The sequence below is a fragment of the Oncorhynchus clarkii genome, chromosome 7 (genome assembly GCF_045791955.1).
Source record: "Oncorhynchus clarkii lewisi isolate Uvic-CL-2024 chromosome 7, UVic_Ocla_1.0, whole genome shotgun sequence".
NCBI lineage: Eukaryota > Metazoa > Chordata > Actinopteri > Salmoniformes > Salmonidae > Oncorhynchus > Oncorhynchus clarkii.
In genome coordinates, this window is record NC_092153.1 from 81,030,576 (window position 1) to 81,057,635 (window position 27,060).

General features: G+C 45.3%; 1 protein-coding gene across 1 annotated transcript; it reads right to left on the bottom strand.

Annotated features, from left to right (window-relative positions):
* Positions 1–9,592: 9,592 nt before the first annotated feature.
* Positions 9,593–26,732, bottom strand: LOC139412694 (uncharacterized). Its single transcript, XM_071159355.1, has 17 exons — positions 26,702–26,732; positions 26,380–26,415; positions 26,255–26,299; positions 25,981–26,116; positions 25,736–25,854; positions 24,419–24,463; positions 24,183–24,318; positions 24,008–24,105; positions 13,840–14,197; positions 12,297–12,349; positions 11,975–12,010; positions 11,850–11,894; positions 11,576–11,711; positions 11,331–11,449; positions 10,012–10,056; positions 9,776–9,911; positions 9,593–9,698 (listed from the first exon to the last, which is right to left on the bottom strand). Exons 1-17 carry the CDS (start codon positions 26,730–26,732, stop codon positions 9,593–9,595), a joined length of 1,680 nt encoding a protein of 559 aa, XP_071015456.1.
* Between the last annotated feature and the right edge of the window lie 328 nt (positions 26,733–27,060).

Below are 27,060 nucleotides of genomic sequence, written 5' to 3' on the forward strand. Positions count from 1 at the left end.
TGGTATGATTCTGCTATTTTCTTTACATTTGATCCGGAACCCCCAACAGAAGCTAGCCAGCTAACTAGCTACTAGCTAGTAGTCAGCTTGCCACTGCTAGTGGTCATCAGCTACCTTTAGCCAAGGACATCTCTCGCCAGTCTGCACAGCCCGGCTCAAACCAGAGCTAATCGGGCTTCTTTTTCTCCATATCTCTGGATTCCTACCTCAAGCTCTGAACCTTTTCACCTAGGTCATCGCAGCTAGCTAGCTGCTATCCGATTGGCTTCTCCTGGCTAACGTCTATGTCCCGAAGCAACCACCAATTAGCCTGGAGCTAGCCTATGCTAGGCCCATCTCCCAGCTAGCTGAAGAGGTCAATCAGCCACTCCTTAAGCTACAATACCTATTTTGCCAATTGGCCTGGACCCCTTTAATTGCCGATATGGAGCCCTGCCGATCCATCACGACTGGACAACTGACGTAATCCGCCCGAGGGGGTTTCAACTGGCTCCCCCGTCGCGACGTCCCCTGAATGCCCATCTGCTAGCCTGCAATCCGCGGCTCGCTAGCTGTCCAGAGCACACCGGACTGTCAGCTGAAGAAGTCCATCAGACAATTTTTGGGGGGCTACTGTACATATTTTGAAAATTGGCCTGGACCCTTTTACTGCACAGAGTCCTGCTGATCCATGTCTCAATTGTCTCAAGCCTTAAAAATCCTTGTTTAACCAATCACCTACCCTTCATGTACACTGATTGAAGTGGATTTTACAAGGGACATCAATAAGGGATCAAAGCTTCCACCTGGATTCACCTGGTCAGTCTATGTAATGTTTTGTATACTCAGTGTATATATACTGTATATATATTTATTTTTTATTCATATTTTTTTTTACCCTGACATTGCTCATTCTGATATTTCTTAATTGCTTTATTAACATTTTTGGGATTTGTGTTAATTGTTTTGTAATGTTAGGTATTACTGCACTTTAACTAAAGCTTGTAACATGCACATTTTGCTGCACCTGCAATAACATGTGCAAAATATCTGTAGTCAGCAGTCTGATGGATTGTAGAAAGAAACGGTCTCTAAGCCAGTTGGAATCAGATTGCATGCACCAATATAGGTCTGCCCGACGATAAGGGAGAGAAGAATTTGTGGTTGATTTGTGTGGGGTCCTTAATAACGCTGCGTGCCTTCCTCAGGCAGATGTCCTGGATGGGTGAGGGCACGGTCTCAGTGATGTACTTCACAACCCGCTGGAGTGCCTTGCAGTTGTGGACGGAGTAATTGCCATACCAGGCCATGATGCATCCCCTCAGGACGGTGGTGCAGTAGTAGTATTTAGAGAGGAGGCAGCATGCCAAATTTCGTGAGCCACCTTAGGAAGTAGAGACGCTGTTGTCATGTTGGTCCATGACGAGTCCGCAGTGATGTGGATCAGGGTATGTTCCATCCTCTGCTTCCAGAAGTCAACAATCAAATCCTTTGAAGCACCTGGTCATTCAGAGCAGCAAGAGTTCTCCTTGATGACTTGGTATTGTCTACCTCGGAGCTCGTCTGAGAGGGAGGTTTTGGTGGGCATCGCACAGCAGGATTTTCTTTTTCAGTCTGTGATAGTCTGAAGTCCTTGCCACACGACGCAAGTTTGAGTTGTCGGACATCAATTCAAGTTTCAGTCTTGTCTTTTTGTATCCTAATTTATTTTTGGAGCTCGTACCTTCTAGGCATTGCACACCACCAGGTCATCATGTTCGTTCTGCTGACATCGAATGCTACAGTATGGAATATCTCCGTTCATCCAGGGTTTTTGGTTTAGACCTGTAGGGATTTTTATTGTGGGCACATCATCATCAACACATTTCCTAATAAGGACTGTGACTGATAATGTAGGTTCTTCAATGTTGATGAATGAGTCCTGGGTGGACTGTCTTTTTTTACCCCCTTTTTCTCCAATTCAATGGCCCAGACAAGAGACGTATATGTGGCAGGGTCCACAGGCAATTACGTACTACAAATGTATTCATAAAATGTCTGGATGTTTACAATTTCAGTGATTCTCTTAGAAATGGGTAAAAGTACTGTATAGCAACCCCAGGTGTATAATAGTAAATAGCAGCTACTTCTCAGAGAGTTTTGAATTGTCAAGAAGAGTTAAACAGGGGGGTCCGCTGTCACCATATCTATTCATTATGGCTCTCGAAATGCTAGCTATTAATTCATTTCAAATAACAACATTAGAGGATTATAAATCCAAGGCTTAAAAACAAAGGTGTCCATGTATGCCGATGACTCAAGTTTTATATTTAATCTGCTAGCTAGATCCCTGCAATGTCTCATTGAAGATCTAGCTAACTTTTCTGGACTCTCTGGACTAAAACCTAATTATGATAAGTGTACAATATAACGTATTGGATCTTTAAAAAAATACAACTTTTACATTACTATGCAGTTCATATTTAAAAATGGGCTGACGGTGAAGTAGAAATGCTTGGTATTCATTAAAAAAAATATTAAATGAGTCCTACACAATGAATTTCATTAGAAAACAGACAAGATCCTGCAACCATGTAGAGGTAATACTTGTCTATTCACGGAACATTTTCCCTGATTAACTCCTTAGTCATATCTCAGTTTACTCACTTACTTATGGCGCTTCCTACTCCTGATGATTTGTTTTTCAAATCGTATGAGCAAAACATATTTAGCTTTATCTGGGATTCTAAACCAGACAAGATACAGTGTGAATATCTATATTTATACATTTTTAATTAAATAGGTAAGTTGTCTGAACCCATACTCATTTACAGCAACAACCTGGGGAATAGTTACAGGGTAGAAGAGGGGGGGATGAGTGAGCCAATTATAAAACAGGGATGATTAAGTGGCCATGATGGTATGAAGGACAGATTGGGAATTTAGCCAGGACATTGTGGTTAACACCCCTACTCTTGTGATCAGTGCCATGGGATCTTTAGTGACCACAGAGAGTCAGGACACCCATTTAACGTCACATCCAAAAGATGGCACCCTACTGCCTTTGGTCATTAGGATATGTTTTAGACAAGAGGAAAGGGTGCCTCCTACTGACCCTCCAACACCACTTCCAGAAGCATCTGTTCTCCCATCCAGGGACTTACCAGGACCAACTCTGCTTAGCTAAGCTTCAGAAGCAAACAGACAGTGGGATTTTTTATTTTACCTTTATTTAACTAGGCAAGTCAGTTAAGAACAAATTCTTATTTTCAATGACGGCCTAGGAACAGTGGGTTAACTGCCTGTTCAGGGGCAGAACGACAGATTGTCAGCTCAGGGATTTGAACTTGCAACCTTTCAGTTACTAGTCCAACACTCTAACCACTAGGCTACCCTGGCTATATAAGGAATATGATTTGGGTGTTGTGAGATTATTAAATATAAAAGCACTAAACATCTCTAGAATCTTCACTTATTCAAAAGTTTTATTTGAACCCTAAATGGTTCTCAAGTAAACTACTAAGAAAAGCTAATCCACTGTTTAAATAGCCTTTTGCCTGTGTACAGATTTCATTGTCTCATTTTTGATTGACTGCAAATGATACCTTTTTCAAAGTCTCTCTCTTTCTCAAACAAGAATTGCAGAGCTGGCTACAATTTCAAATTCATCCCACTGAAAAGATAGAACAAATATTATGGCTGAATATAAATGTGCTGGGTGATGAAAGACCTGTATTTATGGGAAACCAGTTTAAAAAGGCTATTTTGTTTTTAAATTATATTGTAAATTGGAACGGTTGAGTTGTCTTTCATGGAGTTATCAGAACTATCTGGAAAGGTCTGCTCAGTCCAGGATTATAACCAATTGACTACAGCATTACCCCCAAAATGGAGGCTTGTGGCAGCAGAAGGAGGTAGGGAAGTGGTCTGTCTGCCAAATATAAATGATCAGAACTTGGAGGAATAAAAATATCATAAATAGGAATGTATACCAGTTTCATTTGAGGACCAGGATGTTGATATCAGTGTCATTTAGATTGCAAAATAGTTGGGAAGATCTATTTGATTTACCGATTCCATGGTACAGGGTGTATGAGTTGATTCAAGACTTGTGCTTTTCAGCTAATGCAGATTTGTGAGAATACAGAATCAATTGACCATTTCTTTTAGTATTACCCTCAGGTAGCTTCTCAGGAATGGTTGAAAATGCAAAACGTTGATCTAAAATTGACCCTATATATAGTACTATTGGAGATCTGTTTCAACTCAATCTGTAGTCTATTCAATAGAAATTGTATGTTAATCACAGCATAGTTGAAATATATATGCTGCGTAGAAATCCAAAGTGTGTGGCCAGCAGAGACAGGTGGGATGGGCTAAGGGAAGCTGCGGTTTGGGATGTGGAATTGGAGATAAGGGGGAGTGGAGTTGCTGGGCGAAGGATAGAATGACAGATGTAAAATAAACTCCAAATTAAACAAATACATTTGAATGACACTGAGGGGCTTTGTTGATACAGTTGAGGCTAATGCTATGCAGGTGTTTGTACAAATGCATACACATTAAAATGCTCATAGATGGACATAATTCCATACATCGTTGGCCTTGCTGTTACATTGGCCTGGATGTTTCTTGTTCATTGGTGGTGCATGGGGCAGGGAATTGGAATTAAATGGATTTCTCCTCAGGGTGGAATCTGATGTATGAGGGGCAGCTCTTAGAGGGCTGTATCGGTCAGGTCCCCATTTGATAATGTGGGAGATCTGTCGATGTGCCCTTGACCCTTTGTGTCTCTGGATAAGAGGCTGTTAGTAAGTAAGTTTATTACGAGATGAAATCATCTCTGGCTGAATTCACACATCACGGCAACATTCAGTTCAGGAAGGCAACTCCTACAAGGCAACTCCTATGACTAACTGGGAATGGGACGCAAGCGTAGGATTGATCACCCTGTCACTGGCCGCCTTTGGGGAGGGTGTATAGTGTGAAACACCGAAACACCCTAGGAACCAAAGGTACACTACTGACGATGCACTCCCCACATTTCACCAGGCTCACTGTTCATGAACTCTTGGAAGTGCTTGCACAAAGGATAGTAATATCCCATCCTGTGTTCTTGGAATCTGAATATCTGGACTTGTCCAGTGACTGCTGAGAAAGATCAGCTGACAACAGGGGAAAGTCCTTGTGGCGGCACGGAGAGACGGCTGACAGGAGGGAATAGACCCCACTGGGACAGTCATGGGGTAGCTTCCCATGCATGTTGGAAACACCCGCTTTAGCTACAGAAAGTCAACATACGAGAATACCCCTAGAGTCTGCGGGGGCGGAAGATGACTCATCGGCTGACAACATGGTAACGACTGGACCGGAAACAACTACAAGTAATGAGAGCACAGCACAAGAGAACACTACAGGAACTGTCACAAGTTCCGCTGCAACAGCGGGCCACAAACAGATGCAGGTATGTGTCTGTAGTTGGAGGAAAGTTACATCACACCATGGGTTGAGGATCCACCAGGGGAAGAAGGGGTGTTGGGTAAAGAGAGACAGAGGCCTCGCATTGATTACTTTCTGCTTAAGCGATCAAATCAGTCGAATGATGCACAGCAACTGGACGCAAGCCATAGTTTGCAGTGCATCAGTACCACTGTCATGGAGGACGTAAACTCAAGCACCGAAGTAACAACTGAGGTGGAACCAACAACAGGAGTGGAACTCACCCAGCCTCCCAGACCTGCAGTCGAGAGGAGACTACCAGGGCACAGACCGTATGTGAAGTGGCCTGGCGCCAGTAACAAGAAGTTGTGGGAAACAGTTAATACTGACCTTATCTTGACCCTCGAAACTTCGAGGCACAGTGGAGAAGAAGTTGGAGGATGGGGGACAGCATCTATGAAACGGGGCAGAAAGCTTTGGAGTGCAAGAGGCAAAAGGCGGGAGAGAGGTTCCAACCCCACCAGTTTCCAGGAGGCAACAAGAAATCAAGCGCCTCGTTCAAGAAAGGAGACAGCTTAAGAAACAGTTGAAGGCGGCCTCGGAAGTGGAAATTGAGGGCATAGAGGCACTTCAGGCTGACATCAAAACCCGTTTGGCATCCCTCCGTAGAGCAGAGAACCTACGGAAACGCAGAAGGAAGAAAGAACAAACTAGAACTCGATTCTATAAAGATCCCTTCAAGTTCCTTAAAAGTCTCTTCACGAAGGAAAAAAGTGGAGCTCTAAAAACAACAAAGAAAGACCTAGAGGAGCACCTGAGAACAACAAACTTTGACTCAAAGCGACGTGAACACCTGGCCATCCCATCAGATACCCCACCCATTGAACCCCCGGAACATCAGAGACCAGCCCTCCGACATGGAAAGAGGTGGAAAACACAGTTCGACAGGCAAGAAGAGCATCAGCCCCGGGGCAAAATGGAGTCCCGTACAAAGTGTATAAGAATGCACCAGACGTCCTGAGGTTCCTCTGGAGGCTTATGAGAAGAGCTTGGCAAAAGAAGATAATACCCAAAGTGTGGCATAGGGCAGGCGGGGTCCTGATCCCTAAGGAGAAGGATGCAGTGAACATCAACCAATTCCGCCCAATCTCCTTACTGAATGCCGAGGGTAAAATCTTCTTTAGCGTCATTGCCCAGAGGATGGCCGAGTACCCGCAAAGGAATGCGTACGTCGATACATCTGTACAGAAGGCAGGAATATCAGGGTTCTCTGGCTGCTTGGAACATTCCAGCATGATCTGGCACCAGATCCAAATGGCCAAGGTGGAGAAAAGGGACCTCCATGTAGTCTTCCTCGACCTCGCCAATGCATTTGGCTCTGTGTCCCATGAACTCCTGTGGTCTGCCTTCAGATTTTTCCACATACCGGACACCATCACAACCCTGGTGAAGTCATACTTCCAGGATCTGCAGTTCTGCTTCACCACCTCATGGCAGTGCCTGAATGTAGGTATAATGGCGGGATGTACCATTTCTCCATTGGCATTCATAATGGCAATGGAGGTTATCAGATCCTCAAAATGGGTTGCTGGTGGACAGTGAGTCGACTGGTTTCCGCCTCCCTCCACTCAGAGCCTACATTACAACATTGATCACCAGTCCCATGCACCAGGAGAATGCTCAGAAAACTTGAAGAACATCAGCTGGGCCCGTATGAAGATTAAACCATCCAAGTCACGCAGCATCTTGATTGTGAAGGGAGTACTCTCTGACCTGAAATTCTTCATCGGAGATGACCAACTCCCAACAGTGTCTGAGCAGCCGGTAAAAAGCCTGGGAATGTGGTATGATGCAAGCCTGAAGGACAAAGACCAGGTGCAACAACTGTGCAAAGACATCAGTAGTAGCCTACAGTACAGACAACACCCAGCTACCTGGAAAGTTAAAGGCCTGGTGTCTGCAGTTTGGTCTCCTACAACGGGTGTTCTGGCCCCTAGCAGTGTATGAGGTGCCAATCTCAACAGTGGAGAAGACGGAAAGAGGAGTCACAGGCTACTTAAAGTGGCTCGGAGTTCCACGATGCCTTACCACCATAGGCCTCTATGGAGATGCTGCCCCTCACCAGTCCATCAGAGGAATTCAAGTGTGCAAAAACCAGGCTCCAGATGACACTGAATGAATCTCGAGACCCAGTAGTGAGCATCAACGCGCCGACCTTGGCAACTGGGCGCAAATGGAGGCCAGGAAAAGCAGTCCAGGAGGCAACAGCAGCCCTCAGACATGATGAAATTGTGGGTCATGTTCAGCAAGGGAGAGGAGGCCTTGGGCTAACTAGCCGTGCTGCTTGGAGTAAGGCCACTGCACGAAGTACGCCATCAGGAGGAGGCTGCAAGGTGGGCCAAGGCAGTCTCTCTTGCCAAACGGACAGTGTGGAGAAGAGGAAGATCAGCTGGACGGCTCTGTGGGCCATGGAAGTAAGGTGGTTGAGCTTTTCCATCAGAGCAACATATGACATCCTTCCAACACCAATTAATCTTAACCAATGGTATGGTCCGCCCTGGAGGACAAGCGAGCTGCCACCAACTCCCTACCACCCCCAGCAGCATCACACCCCTTACGGACGACCTTTGTCCGCGAAGGGGCTAAACCACCGAAGAGCATGGCCCGCGACTGGAAAATGCTAGCTGACATTGGCCGGCAACTTGAGATTCCTTCGGAGATCGCAACCACCACCTTAAGACCTGACATGGTGCTCTGGTCCCGTTCACTCAAGGTCTTCATCATTGAGCTCACAGTACCCTGGGAGGACTCAGTAAATGAGGCTTATGAGCGAAAACATCTGCGCTATGCCGATCTAACTGCCGAAGCACGGCATCATGGCTGGAACACAGAAGTCCGACCAGCGGAGGTGGGCTGCAGAGGTTGTGGCAACATCTACAACCAGGCTACTTAGAGACCTGGGAGTTAAGGGCCAGAGCTCGGCAATCAAAGCTATTTCTGAGGCAGCAGTCAGTGGATCTGGATGAAGAGGAAAGACCCCAGCTGGGCCCCGAAGCGAGAGGGCCAGGAAGTATGCAGTCAACGCTTGACTCGGGGAGGAGGACGCCCCTGCCATGCATAGTCCCATGGGATGTTGGCTAACAAGGCAACTCCTATGACTAATTGAGAAGGGGGACGCAAGCGTAGGATTGATCACCCTGTCGTTGGCCGCCTTTGGGCAGGGTGTATAGTGCGAAAGGCCGAAACACGCTAGGAACCAAAGGTACACTGACGATGAGCTCCCCAAATGTCACCAGGCTCACTGTTCATGAACTCTTGGAAGTGCTTGCACAAAGGATAGCAACATCTCATCCTGTGTTCTTGGAATCAGGAGCCTACCACTTAGCGATCAAGGTTTGTAAGGACTACACATTGTATAAAAATGTCTTACCCATCCTGCTTTGTGACCAGATTAGCTGGTGATGCATACAAAGTAGGACCATTAAGGCTGCTGATGTCATAAGTACTACCTGTCAGTGAGTTGAGACCCGGGTACAATTGATTTTAAAATAGTTTGACCAGCCAGATCATACCGCCTGAGGTAGTCAGGAAAGTGATCACAATGAGTATTTAACTTGCCTACCACTGCCTAACGGTGGGCACAGATTACAGACATCAAGACAGTTACATTAGCCCCAGGTACAAATGAAGCCAGTGAAAAGCTTGTGAGAATAAAGGACACATGTTCAGTAATATTGGTGTGACATTTATTAATGTACACGAGGCAACTAGTATAGTCTTCCTGCCCCTTCATTTAAGTCAGACCAACAACCACAGTTCAGAAATTGTTTAAGGCTTCAGCACCATCTACACAGGTTTACAATGGTCATTGAAGTTGATTAGGCGGTTGGAGGAAAACAGCACGACCTGATGAAGATATCCCAGAAGCCTTGCACATCTTCAGGCTCCCCAGGAAGACATCCTGCAAGACAAATCGTCAGAAGGGTAGCCTAGTGGTTAGAGAGTTGGACTAGTAACCGAAAGGTTGCAAGTACAAATAACCGAGCTGACAATGTACCAATCTGTCGTTCTGCCCCTGAACAGTGGGTTGTCATCGAAAATAAGAATTTGTTCTTAACTGACTTGTCTAGTTAGATAAAGGTCAAATAAAATACAAATTCTAGTTCCCAGTCATGTGCACATACAAACCTCACATTCAGTCACAGGTGTAAGCCACATCCAAGTACTTATAGGTTCCGACACAGGGGTCACCGAACACAGAGTTGGACACCTTGACGATACACTGGCGCTCTCCATCACACCTGTGTGTCAACAGGTAGAGGTTAACACCACAGCCAATGACTTCCTACAGGTACTGAAACCTTCAGTGTGCATTTACCTTTCTGCCATTGTGCTGGTGGTGGATTGGCTGAGACAGTTGGTGTTTTTGAGTTGTTTATGTGGGCGCCCAATGGAACACACATCGTGTTGACGACGACCATAGTTGGCACGCTGAATACGGATCTCACCTCGATCTGAGGAAGAGAAAGGACAAACCTGGGTGTTGGTGTGGGCTAGTGACTAATATACACAGCACCACATGATTAAACTGTACGGTAGTGTTGACCAGCTTACCACATAGTAGTTGCGAATCAGAGCCTTCACATATGATGCTGCTTACTGCAAAGAGAACACAGGAGTTACACCACTGGCCAGACACATTAATTAAGACATACATTAACCTGGTGAAGTGTCAGTGATGGGCACTAACAGGGAATGTTGATTTCAGGTGCTTTTTTTAAAAGTAATTATAAACTTGTTAGCATGAACCATTGTACAAAAAGTTAGGCGCGTCATCTTCCACCGTTACCTTTTAGTTTCACTTCCTTATGAGCAGTTCTCAAAATGCTAACAGGTTAAGCAAACTGGCTGGCTAGACCTAAACTGGTGAAAAAATAAAGTTGACCAGTTACACCTAATCTGTATTTCTATGCAGTTTGTGCCAGCTGTCAGATTGGCTATAAACCCTACACAACTGTGGGAGTTGCGCTAGCTAGTTACCGTTCACTGAAACATGGTAAACCAGATTAAGTGCACAAGCATCAAATAAGCTTGAGACACTTCCATTCCATGTTCTTGCTGGCTAATTGAGCTAGATATGGCAATTTAACAAGGAACAGCAGCAGCATATGAGACAAGTCAAAAAAAGTTACTGCAAAAAGGGTCAATGCAGATAGTCGGGTAGTCTTTCAGCAGTTATGGCTTGGGGGAAGTAGAAGCCGTTCAGGGTCCTGTTGGTTCCAGACTTGGTGCAGCCGTACCATTTGCTATGGAGTAACAGAGACCAGTATAACTTGGGTTGCGCGAGTCATTGACAATGTAGGGCCTGCCGACACACGTGGTGTCGAAATCCTGATGCAGGGAGCGCGGCCTCTGATGTACTAGGCCGTACGCGATACCCTCTGTAGCACCTTGTGGTCAGATGCCATACCTAGTGGTGATGCAGCCAGTCAAAGAGCTCTCAAAGGTGTAGAATTCAGGATCGGAGGGTTGATACCAATCCTTTTAGCCTCCTGGCAGGGAGGGGCTCGGCCATCCATTTCCTGTAGTCCACTACCAGTTCCTATGGCATCTTGGCACCACTGCCAGGTCTCTGACCTCCCTATAGGCTACTCAAACTAAACAAGTTGCATATCCACAGCTTGCTAGGGTTAGTTAGCAGGTGAGGGTGGTTTACACTTGGAGAAACAAACGTTAACAAGCTGGTACTATATGGGAACCAACCCATTATATTCCTTTTCTAGCAATCAGCTGAGCTTACTTTTTTTACAAGATTAAAAGTGGGTAGGAGAATTAAACAATATCCCAACATGCCACAGTCATACCAACACTAAGTCAAATATGGATATCGGTGCCCACCACTAAATATTATTAGCACACATTCAGAGACTGACTTGTTTCTTGCTGCTGGACACAGGAGTATTTGGTGTCCAGGTACTTATAAGTCCCGACACAGGGGTCTCCAAAAACGAAATTGGATGCAGGGACAATACACTCGCTCTTCCCACCGCATCTGTGTGATTCAAAGACAGGTTGAGGTCATGAGTTCATACAGGTAAACACAACAAGTTCCAGCACATTTCTGCCCTCTTGCTGGTGGTTGTTTACACTACAGCCAAGGAGTTACAGGTTCTAGTACCTTTCTGCCATCTTGCTGGTGGAGGATTGGCTGAGGCAGTTGGTGTCGGTGAGTTGGTTATCAGGGCGCCCAATAGAACACACATTGTGTTGACGACGACCGTAGTTCGCACGCTTGATATGGATCTTACCTCCATCTGAGGGAGATGGAGAACAGTGAGGCACGAAGGAGAGCCAAGTATGGGTCTCTGGTGTGGGCTAGTGACGCTAATCTACAGTATAAACGATCATATGTGGTCAGTGAGTATACTGTTCAGCAGTGTGGACTAGCTTACCACATTGCAGTAAAGCATCAGAGCCTTCACACGTGATGCTGATTGCTGCCAGGACAAATAAACAGGAATTACACACCACTCACATTAGCTTGGTTAAGTAGTATCATCATTATTACATACAGTACCTCCATCTGTTAGTGTGCAGCAAGCTGTAGCCAGCACTGAAACAACATCACACAGCTACATCAGTAACATTCAACATCATATGCACTTGGACCATGAAGCTACAACTCAGCATTGGTCTCTATACTCAAGCATTTCAGTTATATTAAGTGTATTATAGTCAAATTCAGCATTTGGTCTCATATTCCATGCTTTGAATACCTTTTTGCCCAAAAGGAACTGAATGTCCCTCAAATCTTATTACATGTACTTCTTTTTACTCACAAACATTGTAATATATATTTAAATTCTAATCTGCATCAGATGCAGATTTTGTATACTCACATGTGGCCACCGTCAGTCTCAAAATGCACATGATGCCAGGTACAGGAGTGGTACTAACAGAGAAAATGCAACTGATGATAACAAGCTCCAATACACCTGGTATTTATGTTATGTGACATCTCTTAATTTACCCAGGTGTATCTATTTGTCTCCAGGTGCACCTCATTGCAATTAGGGGCCGGCGTTTTTCCGGTCAAAACCTGGCTATTGAGTCAGTCTCATGGAGTTAGATAGAGGACTCTAGATGGATGGAATCCATGTAGGTATGAACATTGCCACTGAGGGCTTCCAGCAAAGTAGCCATCTAGGTGGAGCTTCTTCGTTAATGAAGAATCACACGGGCCACTTTCAGTCGTAAAAAACCTTTGAGCATTGCAGATATACATTTCATGAATAGAGACAACTTATTTCCTTAATAATCTCCATGTCGGGGAGACATATTTGTTCAATATAGCATATTTTTATCTGAACCTTCCAAAAGGTTGCATCCTGCCTAACGCTCCCCATTTTTCAATCCGGGTTATTAGGAGGGATCAGCCAATTAAATATACTCTTGAGCAAACACTGCATAACTGTAGGTAGCATTAAATTGCCAACTTTGGCTTCTTACAGTACCTTTTCAAACAACACACTCTGTGATGGTGTGCAGCCTTTAAGTTTGTTTGCCAACTCATAGAAATTATAGAAGACAATGGACTACTTTAATAAAATGTAATTACATTTGTTATTTGATTTGAATGGAGCTGCCCTTGCGCTCACGTACGCCATAATGGGACACATATAATGATGATATACTGTGACTGTCATTCTCTATGGTCCTATCCCTACGATGTGTTGTTCTGGTGGCTGAGTGTGTGTCCTCTTCCTCTCAACTGTCCATTCTCAGGGCTGCTGGACAGGTGCCGTGCCCGTCAACGTTGCAGCCCTTTGGGTGTTGCACTTATCAGGCTTCACCGCCATGGACCAGAAAGGCTGGTCCTAGTCATTTTGTGCATTTATATGTTCCCAGTTGCCACTCCTGTGAAGGGAGACCGCTGCGCTTGAAGGCAGTGTGGAGACCACAGAACCCCAGTACAGGTACTTTATTGTAAACATTTCTAAAGTGAACCGTGTTGAATGACTATGTACATATGGCAGCAGTCTCTATGGTACAGGGTAGAGTACCAGGTGGTATCAAGCCAGTACCCTGCTTTTAACAGTGACTAAGTTTGGGCAGGGTGCTGGGAGGAAGCCGGCTAGAGGAGACTATTTCAACGTCCGATGGACTGGAGTAAGAAACTTCTATCTCCAGTTTCTCAGTCTCTTGGTCACAGCTTTGATGCTCCTGTTCTATCACCTCCTTCTGGATGGTAGCAGGGTGAACAGGCCATGGCTCGAGTGGCTGAGGTCCTTGATGATCTTCTTGGCCTATCTGTGACACCGAGCGCTGTAGGTGTCCTGGAGGGCACGCAGTGTGCTCCCGGTGATGCGTTGGGGTGACCGCACCACCATTTGGGGAGCCCTTTGGTTGCAATTGCCGTACTAGGCGTTGACACAGCCCTACAGCATCCTCTCAATGGTGCACCTGTAGAAGTTCATGAGGTTCTTACAGGACAAGCCAACTTTCTTCAGCCTCCTGATGTTGAGTAGGCGCTGTTGCGCCTTCATCACATTGTCTCTGTGAATGCATAATTTCAGGTTGATTGTGATGTGCACGCCGAGTAACTTGAAGTTTTTCGTCCTCTCCAGTGCGACCCTGTAGAATTCGATGGGGACTTGCTCTCTCTGCTGTCTACTGTAATCCACAATCATCTCCATTGTTTTGTTGACATTGAGCGAGAGGTTATTTTCCTGGCACCATTCCGTCAGGGTCCTCACATCCTCCCTGTATGCCGTCTTGTCGTTGTTGGATATCAGGCCCACTGTTGTCAGCAAACTTGATGATTGAGTTGCCACTCAGTCATGGGTGAACAGGGAGTACAAGAGGAGGTTGAGCACACACCCTTTTTGTTCCACAGTCTTGAGGATCAGCGTTGCGAAGGTGTTGTTGCCTACCTTCACACCCGAGGTCAGTATGTCTGCCCAGCTGCAAAGGGCGGGGTTGAGACCAATTGTCCAAGCTTGGTGATGTGGTATGATTCTGCTATTTTCTTTACATTTGATCCGGAACCCCCAACAGAAGCTAGCCAGCTAACTAGCTACTAGCTAGTAGTCAGCTTGCCACTGCTAGTGGTCATCAGCTACCTTTAGCCAAGGACATCTCTCGCCAGTCTGCACAGCCCGACTCAAACCAGAGCTAATCGGGCTTCTTTTTCTCCATATCTCTGGATTCCTACCTCAAGCTCTGAACCTTTTCACCTAGTTCATCGCAGCTAGCTAGCTGCTATCCGATTGGCTTCTCCTGGCTAACGTCTATGTCCCGAAGCAACCACCAATTAGCCTGGAGCTAGCCTATGCTAGGCCCATCTCCCAGCTAGCTGAAGAGGTCAATCAGCCACTCCTTAAGCTACAATACCTATTTTGCCAATTGGCCTGGACCCCTTTAATTGCCGATATGGAGCCCTGCCGATCCATCACGACTGGACAACTGACGTAATCCGCCCGAGGGGGTTTCAACTGGCTCCCCCGTCGCGACGTCCCCTGAATGCCCATCTGCTAGCCTGCAATCCGCGGCTCGCTAGCTGTCCAGAGCACACCGGACTGTCAGCTGAAGAAGTCCATCAGACAATTTTTGGGGGGCTACTGTACATATTTTGAAAATTGGCCTGGACCCTTTTACTGCACAGAGTCCTGCTGATCCATGTCTCAATTGTCTCAAGCCTTAAAAATCCTTGTTTAACCAATCACCTACCCTTCATGTACACTGATTGAAGTGGATTTTACAAGGGACATCAATAAGGGATCAAAGCTTCCACCTGGATTCACCTGGTCAGTCTATGTAATGTTTTGTATACTCAGTGTATATATACTGTATATATATTTATTTTTTATTCATATTTTTTTTTACCCTGACATTGCTCATTCTGATATTTCTTAATTGCTTTATTAACATTTTTGCGATTTGTGTTAATTGTTTTGTAATGTTAGGTATTACTGCACTTTAACTAAAGCTTGTAACATGCACATTTTGCTGCACCTGCAATAACATGTGCAAAATATCTGTAGTCAGCAGTCTGATGGATTGTAGAAAGAAACGGTCTCTAAGCCAGTTGGAATCAGATTGCATGCACCAATATAGGTCTGCCCGACGATAAGGGAGAGAAGAATTTGTGGTTGATTTGTGTGGGGTCCTTAATAACGCTGCGTGCCTTCCTCAGGCAGATGTCCTGCATGGGTGAGGGCACGGTCCCAGTGATGTACTTCACAACCCGCTGGAGTGCCTTGCAGTTGTGGACGGAGTAATTGCCATACCAGGCCATGATGCATCCCCTCAGGTCGGTGGTGCAGTAGTAGTATTTAGAGAGGAGGCAGCATGCCAAATTTCGTGAGCCACCTTAGGAAGTAGAGACGCTGTTGTCATGTTGGTCCATGACGAGTCCGCAGTGATGTGGATCAGGGTATGTTCCATCCTCTGCTTCCAGAAGTCAACAATCAAATCCTTTGAAGCACCTGGTCATTCAGAGCAGCAAGAGTTCTCCTTGATGACTTGGTATTGTCTACCTCGGAGCTCGTCTGAGAGGGAGGTTTTGGTGGGCATCGCACAGCAGGATTGCCTTTTTCAGTCTGTGATAGTCTGAAGTCCTTGCCACACGACGCAAGTTTGAGTTGTCGGACATCAATTCAAGTTTCAGTCTTGTCTTTTTGTATCCTAATTTATTTTTGGAGCTCGTACCTTCTAGGCATTGCACACCACCAGGTCATCATGTTCGTTCTGCTGACATCGAATGCTACAGTATGGAATATCTCCGTTCATCCAGGGTTTTTGGTTTAGACCTGTAGGGATTTTTATTGTGGGCACATCATCATCAACACATTTCCTAATAAGGACTGTGACTGATGATGTAGGTTCTTCAATGTTGATGAATGAGTCCTGGGTGGACTGTCTTTTTTTACCCCCTTTTTCTCCAATTCAATGGCCCAGACAAGAGACGTATATGTGGCAGGGTCCACAGGCAATGACGTACTACAAATGTATTCATAAAATGTCTGGATGTTTACAATTTCAGTGATTCTCTTAGAAATGGGTAAAAGTACTGTATAGCAACCCCAGGTGTATAATAGTAAATAGCAGCTACTTCTCAGAGAGTTTTGAATTGTCAAGAAGAGTTAAACAGGGGGGTCCGCTGTCACCATATCTATTCATTATGGCTCTCGAAATGCTAGCTATTAATTCATTTCAAATAACAACAGAGGATTATAAATCCAAGGCTTAAAAACAAAGGTGTCCATGTATGCCGATGACTCAAGTTTTATATTTAATCTGCTAGCTAGATCCCTGCAATGTCTCATTGAAGATCTAGCTAACTTTTCTGGACTCTCTGGACTAAAACCTAATTATGATAAGTGTACAATATAACGTATTGGATCTTTAAAAAAATACAACTTTTACATTACTATGCAGTTCATATTTAAAAATGGGCTGACGGTGAAGTAGAAATGCTTGGTATTCATAAAAAAAATATTAAATGAGTCCTACACAATGAATTTCATTAGAAAACAGACAAGATCCTGCAACCATGTAGAGGTAATACTTGTCTATTCACGGAACATTTTCCCTGATTAACTCCTTAGTCATATCTCAGTTTACTCACTTACTTATGGCGCTTCCTACTCCTGATGATTTGTTTTTCAAATCGTATGAGCAAAACATATTTAGCTTTATCTGGGATTCTAAACCAGACAAGATACAGTGTGAATATCTATATTTATACATTTGTATATTTTTAATTAAATAGGTAAGTTGTCTGAACCCATACTCATTTACAGCAACAACCTGGGGAATAGTTACAGGGTAGAAGAGGGGGGGATGAGTGAGCCAATTATAAAACAGGAATGATTAAGTGGCCATGATGGTATGAAGGACAGATTGGGAATTTAGCCAGGACATTGTGGTTAACACCCCTACTCTTGTGATCAGTGCCATGGGATCTTTAGTGACCACAGAGAGTCAGGACACCCATTTAACGTCACATCCAAAAGATGGCACCCTACTGCCTTTGGTCATTAGGATATGTTTTAGACAAGAGGAAAGGGTGCCTCCTACTGACCCTCCAACACCACTTCCAGAAGCATCTGTTCTCCCATCCAGGGACTTACCAGGACCAACTCTGCTTAGCTAAGCTTCAGAAGCAAACAGACAGTGGGATTTTTTATTTTACCTTTATTTAACTAGGCAAGTCAGTTAAGAACAAATTCTTATTTTCAATGACGGCCTAGGAACAGTGGGTTAACTGCCTGTTCAGGGGCAGAACGACAGATTGTCAGCTCAGGGATTTGAACTTGCAACCTTTCAGTTACTAGTCCAACACTCTAACCACTAGGCTACCCTGGCTATATAAGGAATATGATTTGGGTGTTGTGAGATTATTAAATATAAAAGCACTAAACATCTCTAGAATCTTCACTTATTCAAAAGTTTTATTTGAACCCTAAATGGTTCTCAAGTAAACTACTAAGAAAAGCTAATCCACTGTTTAAATAGCCTTTTGCCTGTGTACAGATTTCATTGTCTCATTTTTGATTGACTGCAAATGATACCTTTTTCAAAGTCTCTCTCTTTCTCAAACAAGAATTGCAGAGCTGGCTACAATTTCAAATTCATCCCACTGAAAAGATAGAACAAATATTATGGCTGAATATAAATGTGCTGGGTGATGAAAGACCTGTATTTATGGGAAACCAGTTTGAAAAGGCTATTTTGTTTTTAAATTATATTGTAAATTGGAACGGTTGAGTTGTCTTTCATGGAGTTATCAGAACTATCTGGAAAGGTCTGCTCAGTCCAGGATTATAACCAATTGACTACAGCATTACCCCCAAAATGGAGGCTTGTGGCAGCAGAAGGAGGTAGGGAAGTGGTCTGTCTGCCAAATATAAATGATCAGAACTTGGAGGAATAAAAATATCATAAATAGGAATGTATACCAGTTTCATTTGAGGACCAGGATGTTGATATCAGTGTCATTTAGATTGCAAAATAGTTGGGAAGATCTATTTGATTTACCGATTCCATGGTACAGGGTGTATGAGTTGATTCAAGACTTGTGCTTTTCAGCTAATGCAGATTTGTGAGAATACAGAATCAATTGACCATTTCTTTTAGTATTACCCTCAGGTAGCTTCTCAGGAATGGTTGAAAATGCAAAACGTTGATCTAAAATTGACCCTATATATAGTACTATTGGAGATCTGTTTCAACTCAATCTGTAGTCTATTCAATAGAAATTGTATGTTAATCACAGCATAGTTGAAATATATATGCTGCGTAGAAATCCAAAGTGTGTGGCCAGCAGAGACAGGTGGGATGGGCTAAGGGAAGCTGCGGTTTGGGATGTGGAATTGGAGATAAGGGGGAGTGGAGTTGCTGGGCGAAGGATAGAATGACAGATGTAAAATAAACTCCAAATTAAACAAATACATTTGAATGACACTGAGGGGCTTTGTTGATACAGTTGAGGCTAATGCTATGCAGGTGTTTGTACAAATGCATACACATTAAAATGCTCATAGATGGACATAATTCCATACATCGTTGGCCTTGCTGTTACATTGGCCTGGATGTTTCTTGTTCATTGGTGGTGCATGGGGCAGGGAATTGGAATTAAATGGATTTCTCCTCAGGGTGGAATCTGATGTATGAGGGGCAGCTCTTAGAGGGCTGTATCGGTCAGGTCCCCATTTGATAATGTGGGAGATCTGTCGATGTGCCCTTGACCCTTTGTGTCTCTGGATAAGAGGCTGTTAGTAAGTAAGTTTATTACGAGATGAAATCATCTCTGGCTGAATTCACACATCACGGCAACATTCAGTTCAGGAAGGCAACTCCTACAAGGCAACTCCTATGACTAACTGGGAATGGGACGCAAGCGTAGGATTGATCACCCTGTCACTGGCCGCCTTTGGGGAGGGTGTATAGTGTGAAACACCGAAACACCCTAGGAACCAAAGGTACACTACTGACGATGCACTCCCCACATTTCACCAGGCTCACTGTTCATGAACTCTTGGAAGTGCTTGCACAAAGGATAGTAATATCCCATCCTGTGTTCTTGGAATCTGAATATCTGGACTTGTCCAGTGACTGCTGAGAAAGATCAGCTGACAACAGGGGAAAGTCCTTGTGGCGGCACGGAGAGACGGCTGACAGGAGGGAATAGACCCCACTGGGACAGTCATGGGGTAGCTTCCCATGCATGTTGGAAACACCCGCTTTAGCTACAGAAAGTCAACATACGAGAATACCCCTAGAGTCTGCGGGGGCGGAAGATGACTCATCGGCTGACAACATGGTAACGACTGGACCGGAAACAACTACAAGTAATGAGAGCACAGCACAAGAGAACACTACAGGAACTGTCACAAGTTCCGCTGCAACAGCGGGCCACAAACAGATGCAGGTATGTGTCTGTAGTTGGAGGAAAGTTACATCACACCATGGGTTGAGGATCCACCAGGGGAAGAAGGGGTGTTGGGTAAAGAGAGACAGAGGCCTCGCATTGATTACTTTCTGCTTAAGCGATCAAATCAGTCGAATGATGCACAGCAACTGGACGCAAGCCATAGTTTGCAGTGCATCAGTACCACTGTCATGGAGGACGTAAACTCAAGCACTGAAGTAACAACTGAGGTGGAACCAACAACAGGAGTGGAACTCACCCAGCCTCCCAGACCTGCAGTCGAGAGGAGACTACCAGGGCACAGACCGTATGTGAAGTGGCCTGGCGCCAGTAACAAGAAGTTGTGGGAAACAGTTAATACTGACCTTATCTTGACCCTCGAAACTTCGAGGCACAGTGGAGAAAAAGTTGGAGGATGGGGGACAGCATCTATGAAACGGGGCAGAAAGCTTTGGAGTGCAAGAGGCAAAAGGCGGGAGAGAGGTTCCAACCCCACCAGTTTCCAGGAGGCAACAAGAAATCAAGCGCCTCGTTCAAGAAAGGAGACAGCTTAAGAAACAGTTGAAGGCGGCCTCAGAAGTGGAAATTGAGGGCATAGAGGCACTTCAGGCTGACATCAAAACCCGTTTGGCATCCCTCCGTAGAGCAGAGAACCTACGGAAACGCAGAAGGAAGAAAGAACAAACTAGAACTCGATTCTATAAAGATCCCTTCAAGTTCCTTAAAAGTCTCTTCACGAAGGAAAAAAGTGGAGCTCTAAAAACAACAAAGAAAGACCTAGAGGAGCACCTGAGAACAACAAACTTTGACTCAAAGCGACGTGAACACCTGGCCATCCCATCAGATACCCCACCCATTGAACCCCCGGAACATCAGAGACCAGCCCTCCGACATGGAAAGAGGTGGAAAACACAGTTCGACAGGCAAGAAGAGCATCAGCCCCGGGGCAAAATGGAGTCCCGTACAAAGTGTATAAGAATGCACCAGACGTCCTGAGGTTCCTCTGGAGGCTTATGAGAAGAGCTTGGCAAAAGAAGATAATACCCAAAGTGTGGCATAGGGCAGGCGGGGTCCTGATCCCTAAGGAGAAGGATGCAGTGAACATCAACCAATTCCGCCCAATCTCCTTACTGAATGCCGAGGGTAAAATCTTCTTTAGCGTCATTGCCCAGAGGATGGCCGAGTACCCGCAAAGGAATGCGTACGTCGATACATCTGTACAGAAGGCAGGAATATCAGGGTTCTCTGGCTGCTTGGAACATTCCAGCATGATCTGGCACCAGATCCAAATGGCCAAGGTGGAGAAAAGGGACCTCCATGTAGTCTTCCTCGACCTCGCCAATGCATTTGGCTCTGTGTCCCATGAACTCCTGTGGTCTGCCTTCAGATTTTTCCACATACCGGACACCATCACAACCCTGGTGAAGTCATACTTCCAGGATCTGCAGTTCTGCTTCACCACCTCATGGCAGTGCCTGAATGTAGGTATAATGGCGGGATGTACCATTTCTCCATTGGCATTCATAATGGCAATGGAGGTTATCAGATCCTCAAAATGGGTTGCTGGTGGACAGTGAGTCGACTGGTTTCCGCCTCCCTCCACTCAGAGCCTACATTACAACATTGATCACCAGTCCCATGCACCAGGAGAATGCTCAGAAAACTTGAAGAACATCAGCTGGGCCCGTATGAAGATTAAACCATCCAAGTCACGCAGCATCTTGATTGTGAAGGGAGTACTCTCTGACCTGAAATTCTTCATCGGAGATGACCAACTCCCAACAGTGTCTGAGCAGCCGGTAAAAAGCCTGGGAATGTGGTATGATGCAAGCCTGAAGGACAAAGACCAGGTGCAACAACTGTGCAAAGACATCAGTAGTAGCCTACAGTACAGACAACACCCAGCTACCTGGAAAGTTAAAGGCCTGGTGTCTGCAGTTTGGTCTCCTACAACGGGTGTTCTGGCCCCTAGCAGTGTATGAGGTGCCAATCTCAACAGTGGAGAAGACGGAAAGAGGAGTCACAGGCTACTTAAAGTGGCTCGGAGTTCCACGATGCCTTACCACCATAGGCCTCTATGGAGATGCTGCCCCTCACCAGTCCATCAGAGGAATTCAAGTGTGCAAAAACCAGGCTCCAGATGACACTGAATGAATCTCGAGACCCAGTAGTGAGCATCAACGCGCCGACCTTGGCAACTGGGCGCAAATGGAGGCCAGGAAAAGCAGTCCAGGAGGCAACAGCAGCCCTCAGACATGATGAAATTGTGGGTCATGTTCAGCAAGGGAGAGGAGGCCTTGGGCTAACTAGCCGTGCTGCTTGGAGTAAGGCCACTGCACGAAGTACGCCATCAGGAGGAGGCTGCAAGGTGGGCCAAGGCAGTCTCTCTTGCCAAACGGACAGTGTGGAGAAGAGGAAGATCAGCTGGACGGCTCTGTGGGCCATGGAAGTAAGGTGGTTGAGCTTTTCCATCAGAGCAACATATGACATCCTTCCAACACCAATTAATCTTAACCAATGGTATGGTCCGCCCTGGAGGACAAGCGAGCTGCCACCAACTCCCTACCACCCCCAGCAGCATCACACCCCTTACGGACGACCTTTGTCCGCGAAGGGGCTAAACCACCGAAGAGCATGGCCCGCGACTGGAAAATGCTAGCTGACATTGGCCGGCAACTTGAGATTCCTTCGGAGATCGCAACCACCACCTTAAGACCTGACATGGTGCTCTGGTCCCGTTCACTCAAGGTCTTCATCATTGAGCTCACAGTACCCTGGGAGGACTCAGTAAATGAGGCTTATGAGCGAAAACATCTGCGCTATGCCGATCTAACTGCCGAAGCACGGCATCATGGCTGGAACACAGAAGTCCGACCAGCGGAGGTGGGCTGCAGAGGTTGTGGCAACATCTACAACCAGGCTACAGAGACCTGGGAGTTAAGGGCCAGAGCTCGGCAATCAAAGCTATTTCTGAGGCAGCAGTCAGTGGATCTGGATGAAGAGGAAAGACCCCAGCTGGGCCCCGAAGCGAGAGGGCCAGGAAGTATGCAGTCAACGCTTGACTCGGGGAGGAGGACGCCCCTGCCATGCATAGTCCCATGGGATGTTGGCTAACAAGGCAACTCCTATGACTAATTGAGAAGGGGGACGCAAGCGTAGGATTGATCACCCTGTCGTTGGCCGCCTTTGGGCAGGGTGTATAGTGCGAAAGGCCGAAACACGCTAGGAACCAAAGGTACACTGACGATGAGCTCCCCAAATGTCACCAGGCTCACTGTTCATGAACTCTTGGAAGTGCTTGCACAAAGGATAGCAACATCTCATCCTGTGTTCTTGGAATCAGGAGCCTACCACTTAACGATCAAGGTTTGTAAGGACTACACATTGTATAAAAATGTCTTACCCATCCTGCTTTGTGACCAGATTAGCTGGTGATGCATACAAAGTAGGACCATTAAGGCTGCTGATGTCATAAGTACTACCTGTCAGTGAGTTGAGACCCGGGTACAATTGATTTTAAAATAGTTTGACCAGCCAGATCATACCGCCTGAGGTAGTCAGGAAAGTGATCACAATGAGTATTTAACTTGGCTACCACTGCCTAACGGTGGGCACAGATTACAGACATCAAGACAGTTACATTAGCCCCAGGTACAAATGAAGCCAGTGAAAAGCTTGTGAGAATAAAGGACACATGTTCAGTAATATTGGTGTGACATTTATTAATGTACACGAGGCAACTAGTATAGTCTTCCTGCCCCTTCATTTAAGTCAGACCAACAACCACAGTTCAGAAATTGTTTAAGGCTTCAGCACCATCTACACAGGTTTACAATGGTCATTGAAGTTGATTAGGCGGTTGGAGGAAAACAGCACAACCTGATGAAGATATCCCAGAAGCCTTGCACATCTTCAGGCTCCCCAGGAAGACATCCTGCAAGACAAATCGTCAGAAGGGTAGCCTAGTGGTTAGAGAGTTGGACTAGTAACCGAAAGGTTGCAAGTACAAATAACCGAGCTGACAATGTACCAATCTGTCGTTCTGCCCCTGAACAGTGGGTTGTCATCGAAAATAAGAATTTGTTCTTAACTGACTTGTCTAGTTAGATAAAGGTCAAATAAAATACAAATTCTAGTTCCCAGTCATGTGCACATACAAACCTCACATTCAGTCACAGGTGTAAGCCACATCCAAGTACTTATAGGTTCCGACACAGGGGTCACCGAACACAGAGTTGGACACCTTGACGATACACTGGCGCTCTCCATCACACCTGTGTGTCAACAGGTAGAGGTTAACACCACAGCCAATGACTTCCTACAGGTACTGAAACCTTCAGTGTGCATTTACCTTTCTGCCATTGTGCTGGTGGTGGATTGGCTGAGACAGTTGGTGTTTTTGAGTTGTTTATGTGGGCGCCCAATGGAACACACATCGTGTTGACGACGACCATAGTTGGCACGCTGAATACGGATCTCACCTCGATCTGAGGAAGAGAAAGGACAAACCTGGGTGTTGGTGTGGGCTAGTGACTAATATACACAGCACCACATGATTAAACTGTACGGTAGTGTTGACCAGCTTACCACATAGTAGTTGCGAATCAGAGCCTTCACATATGATGCTGCTTACTGCAAAGAGAACACAGGAGTTACACCACTGGCCAGACACATTAATTAAGACATACATTAACCTGGTGAAGTGTCAGTGATGGGCACTAACAGGGAATGTTGATTTCAGGTGCTTTTTTTAAAAGTAATTATAAACTTGTTAGCATGAACCATTGTACAAAAAGTTAGGCGCGTCATCTTCCACCGTTACCTTTTAGTTTCACTTCCTTATGAGCAGTTCTCAAAATGCTAACAGGTTAAGCAAACTGGCTGGCTAGACCTAAACTGGTGAAAAAATAAAGTTGACCAGTTACACCTAATCTGTATTTCTATGCAGTTTGTGCCAGCTGTCAGATTGGCTATAAACCCTACACAACTGTGGGAGTTGCGCTAGCTAGTTACCGTTCACTGAAACATGGTAAACCAGATTAAGTGCACAAGCATCAAATAAGCTTGAGACACTTCCATTCCATGTTCTTGCTGGCTAATTGAGCTAGATATGGCAATTTAACAAGGAACAGCAGCAGCATATGAGACAAGTCAAAAAAAGTTACTGCAAAAAGGGTCAATGCAGATAGTCGGGTAGTCTTTCAGCAGTTATGGCTTGGGGGAAGTAGAAGCCTTTCAGGGTCCTGTTGGTTCCAGACTTGGTGCAGCCGTACCATTTGCTATGGAGTAACAGAGACCAGTATAACTTGGGTTGCGCGAGTCATTGACAATGTAGGGCCTGCCGACACACGTGGTGTCGAAATCCTGATGCAGGGAGCGCGGCCTCTGATGTACTAGGCCGTACGCGATACCCTCTGTAGCACCTTGTGGTCAGATGCCATACCTAGTGGTGATGCAGCCAGTCAAAGAGCTCTCAAAGGTGTAGAATTCAGGATCGGAGGGTTGATACCAATCCTTTTAGCCTCCTGGCAGGGAGGGGCTCGGCCATCCATTTCCTGTAGTCCACTACCAGTTCCTATGGCATCTTGGCACCACTCTGGTCTCTGACCTCCCTATAGGCTACTCAAACTAAACAAGTTGCATATCCACAGCTTGCTAGGGTTAGTTAGCAGGTGAGGGTGGTTTACACTTGGAGAAACAAACGTTAACAAGCTGGTACTATATGGGAACCAACCCATTATATTCCTTTTCTAGCAATCAGCTGAGCTTACTTTTTTTACAAGATTAAAAGTGGGTAGGAGAATTAAACAATATCCCAACATGCCACAGTCATACCAACACTAAGTCAAATATGGATATCGGTGCCCACCACTAAATATTATTAGCACACATTCAGAGACTGACTTGTTTCTTGCTGCTGGACACAGGAGTATTTGGTGTCCAGGTACTTATAAGTCCCGACACAGGGGTCTCCAAAAACGAAATTGGATGCAGGGACAATACACTCGCTCTTCCCACCGCATCTGTGTGATTCAAAGACAGGTTGAGGTCATGAGTTCATACAGGTAAACACAACAAGTTCCAGCACATTTCTGCCCTCTTGCTGGTGGTTGTTTACACTACAGCCAAGGAGTTACAGGTTCTAGTACCTTTCTGCCATCTTGCTGGTGGAGGATTGGCTGAGGCAGTTGGTGTCGGTGAGTTGGTTATCAGGGCGCCCAATAGAACACACATTGTGTTGACGACGACCGTAGTTCGCACGCTTGATATGGATCTTACCTCCATCTGAGGGAGATGGAGAACAGTGAGGCACGAAGGAGAGCCAAGTATGGGTCTCTGGTGTGGGCTAGTGACGCTAATCTACAGTATAAACGATCATATGTGGTCAGTGAGTATACTGTTCAGCAGTGTGGACTAGCTTACCACATTGCAGTAAAGCATCAGAGCCTTCACACGTGATGCTGATTGCTGCCAGGACAAATAAACAGGAATTACACACCACTCACATTAGCTTGGTTAAGTAGTATCATCATTATTACATACAGTACCTCCATCTGTTAGTGTGCAGCAAGCTGTAGCCAGCACTGAAACAACATCACACAGCTACATCAGTAACATTCAACATCATATGCACTTGGACCATGAAGCTACAACTCAGCATTGGTCTCTATACTCAAGCATTTCAGTTATATTAAGTGTATTATAGTCAAATTCAGCATTTGGTCTCATATTCCATGCTTTGAATACCTTTTTGCCCAAAAGGAACTGAATGTCCCTCAAATCTTATTACATGTACTTCTTTTTACTCACAAACATTGTAATATATATTTAAATTCTAATCTGCATCAGATGCAGATTTTGTATACTCACATGTGGCCACCGTCAGTCTCAAAATGCACATGATGCCAGGTACAGGAGTGGTACTAACAGAGAAAATGCAACTGATGATAACAAGCTCCAATACACCTGGTATTTATGTTATGTGACATCTCTTAATTTACCCAGGTGTATCTATTTGTCTCCAGGTGCACCTCATTGCAATTAGGGGCCGGCGTTTTTCCGGTCAAAACCTGGCTATTGAGTCAGTCTCATGGAGTTAGATAGAGGACTCTAGATGGATGGAATCCATGTAGGCATGAACATTGCCACTGAGGGCTTCCAGCAAAGTAGCCATCTAGGTGGAGCTTCTTCGTTAATGAAGAATCACACGGGCCACTTTCAGTTGTAAA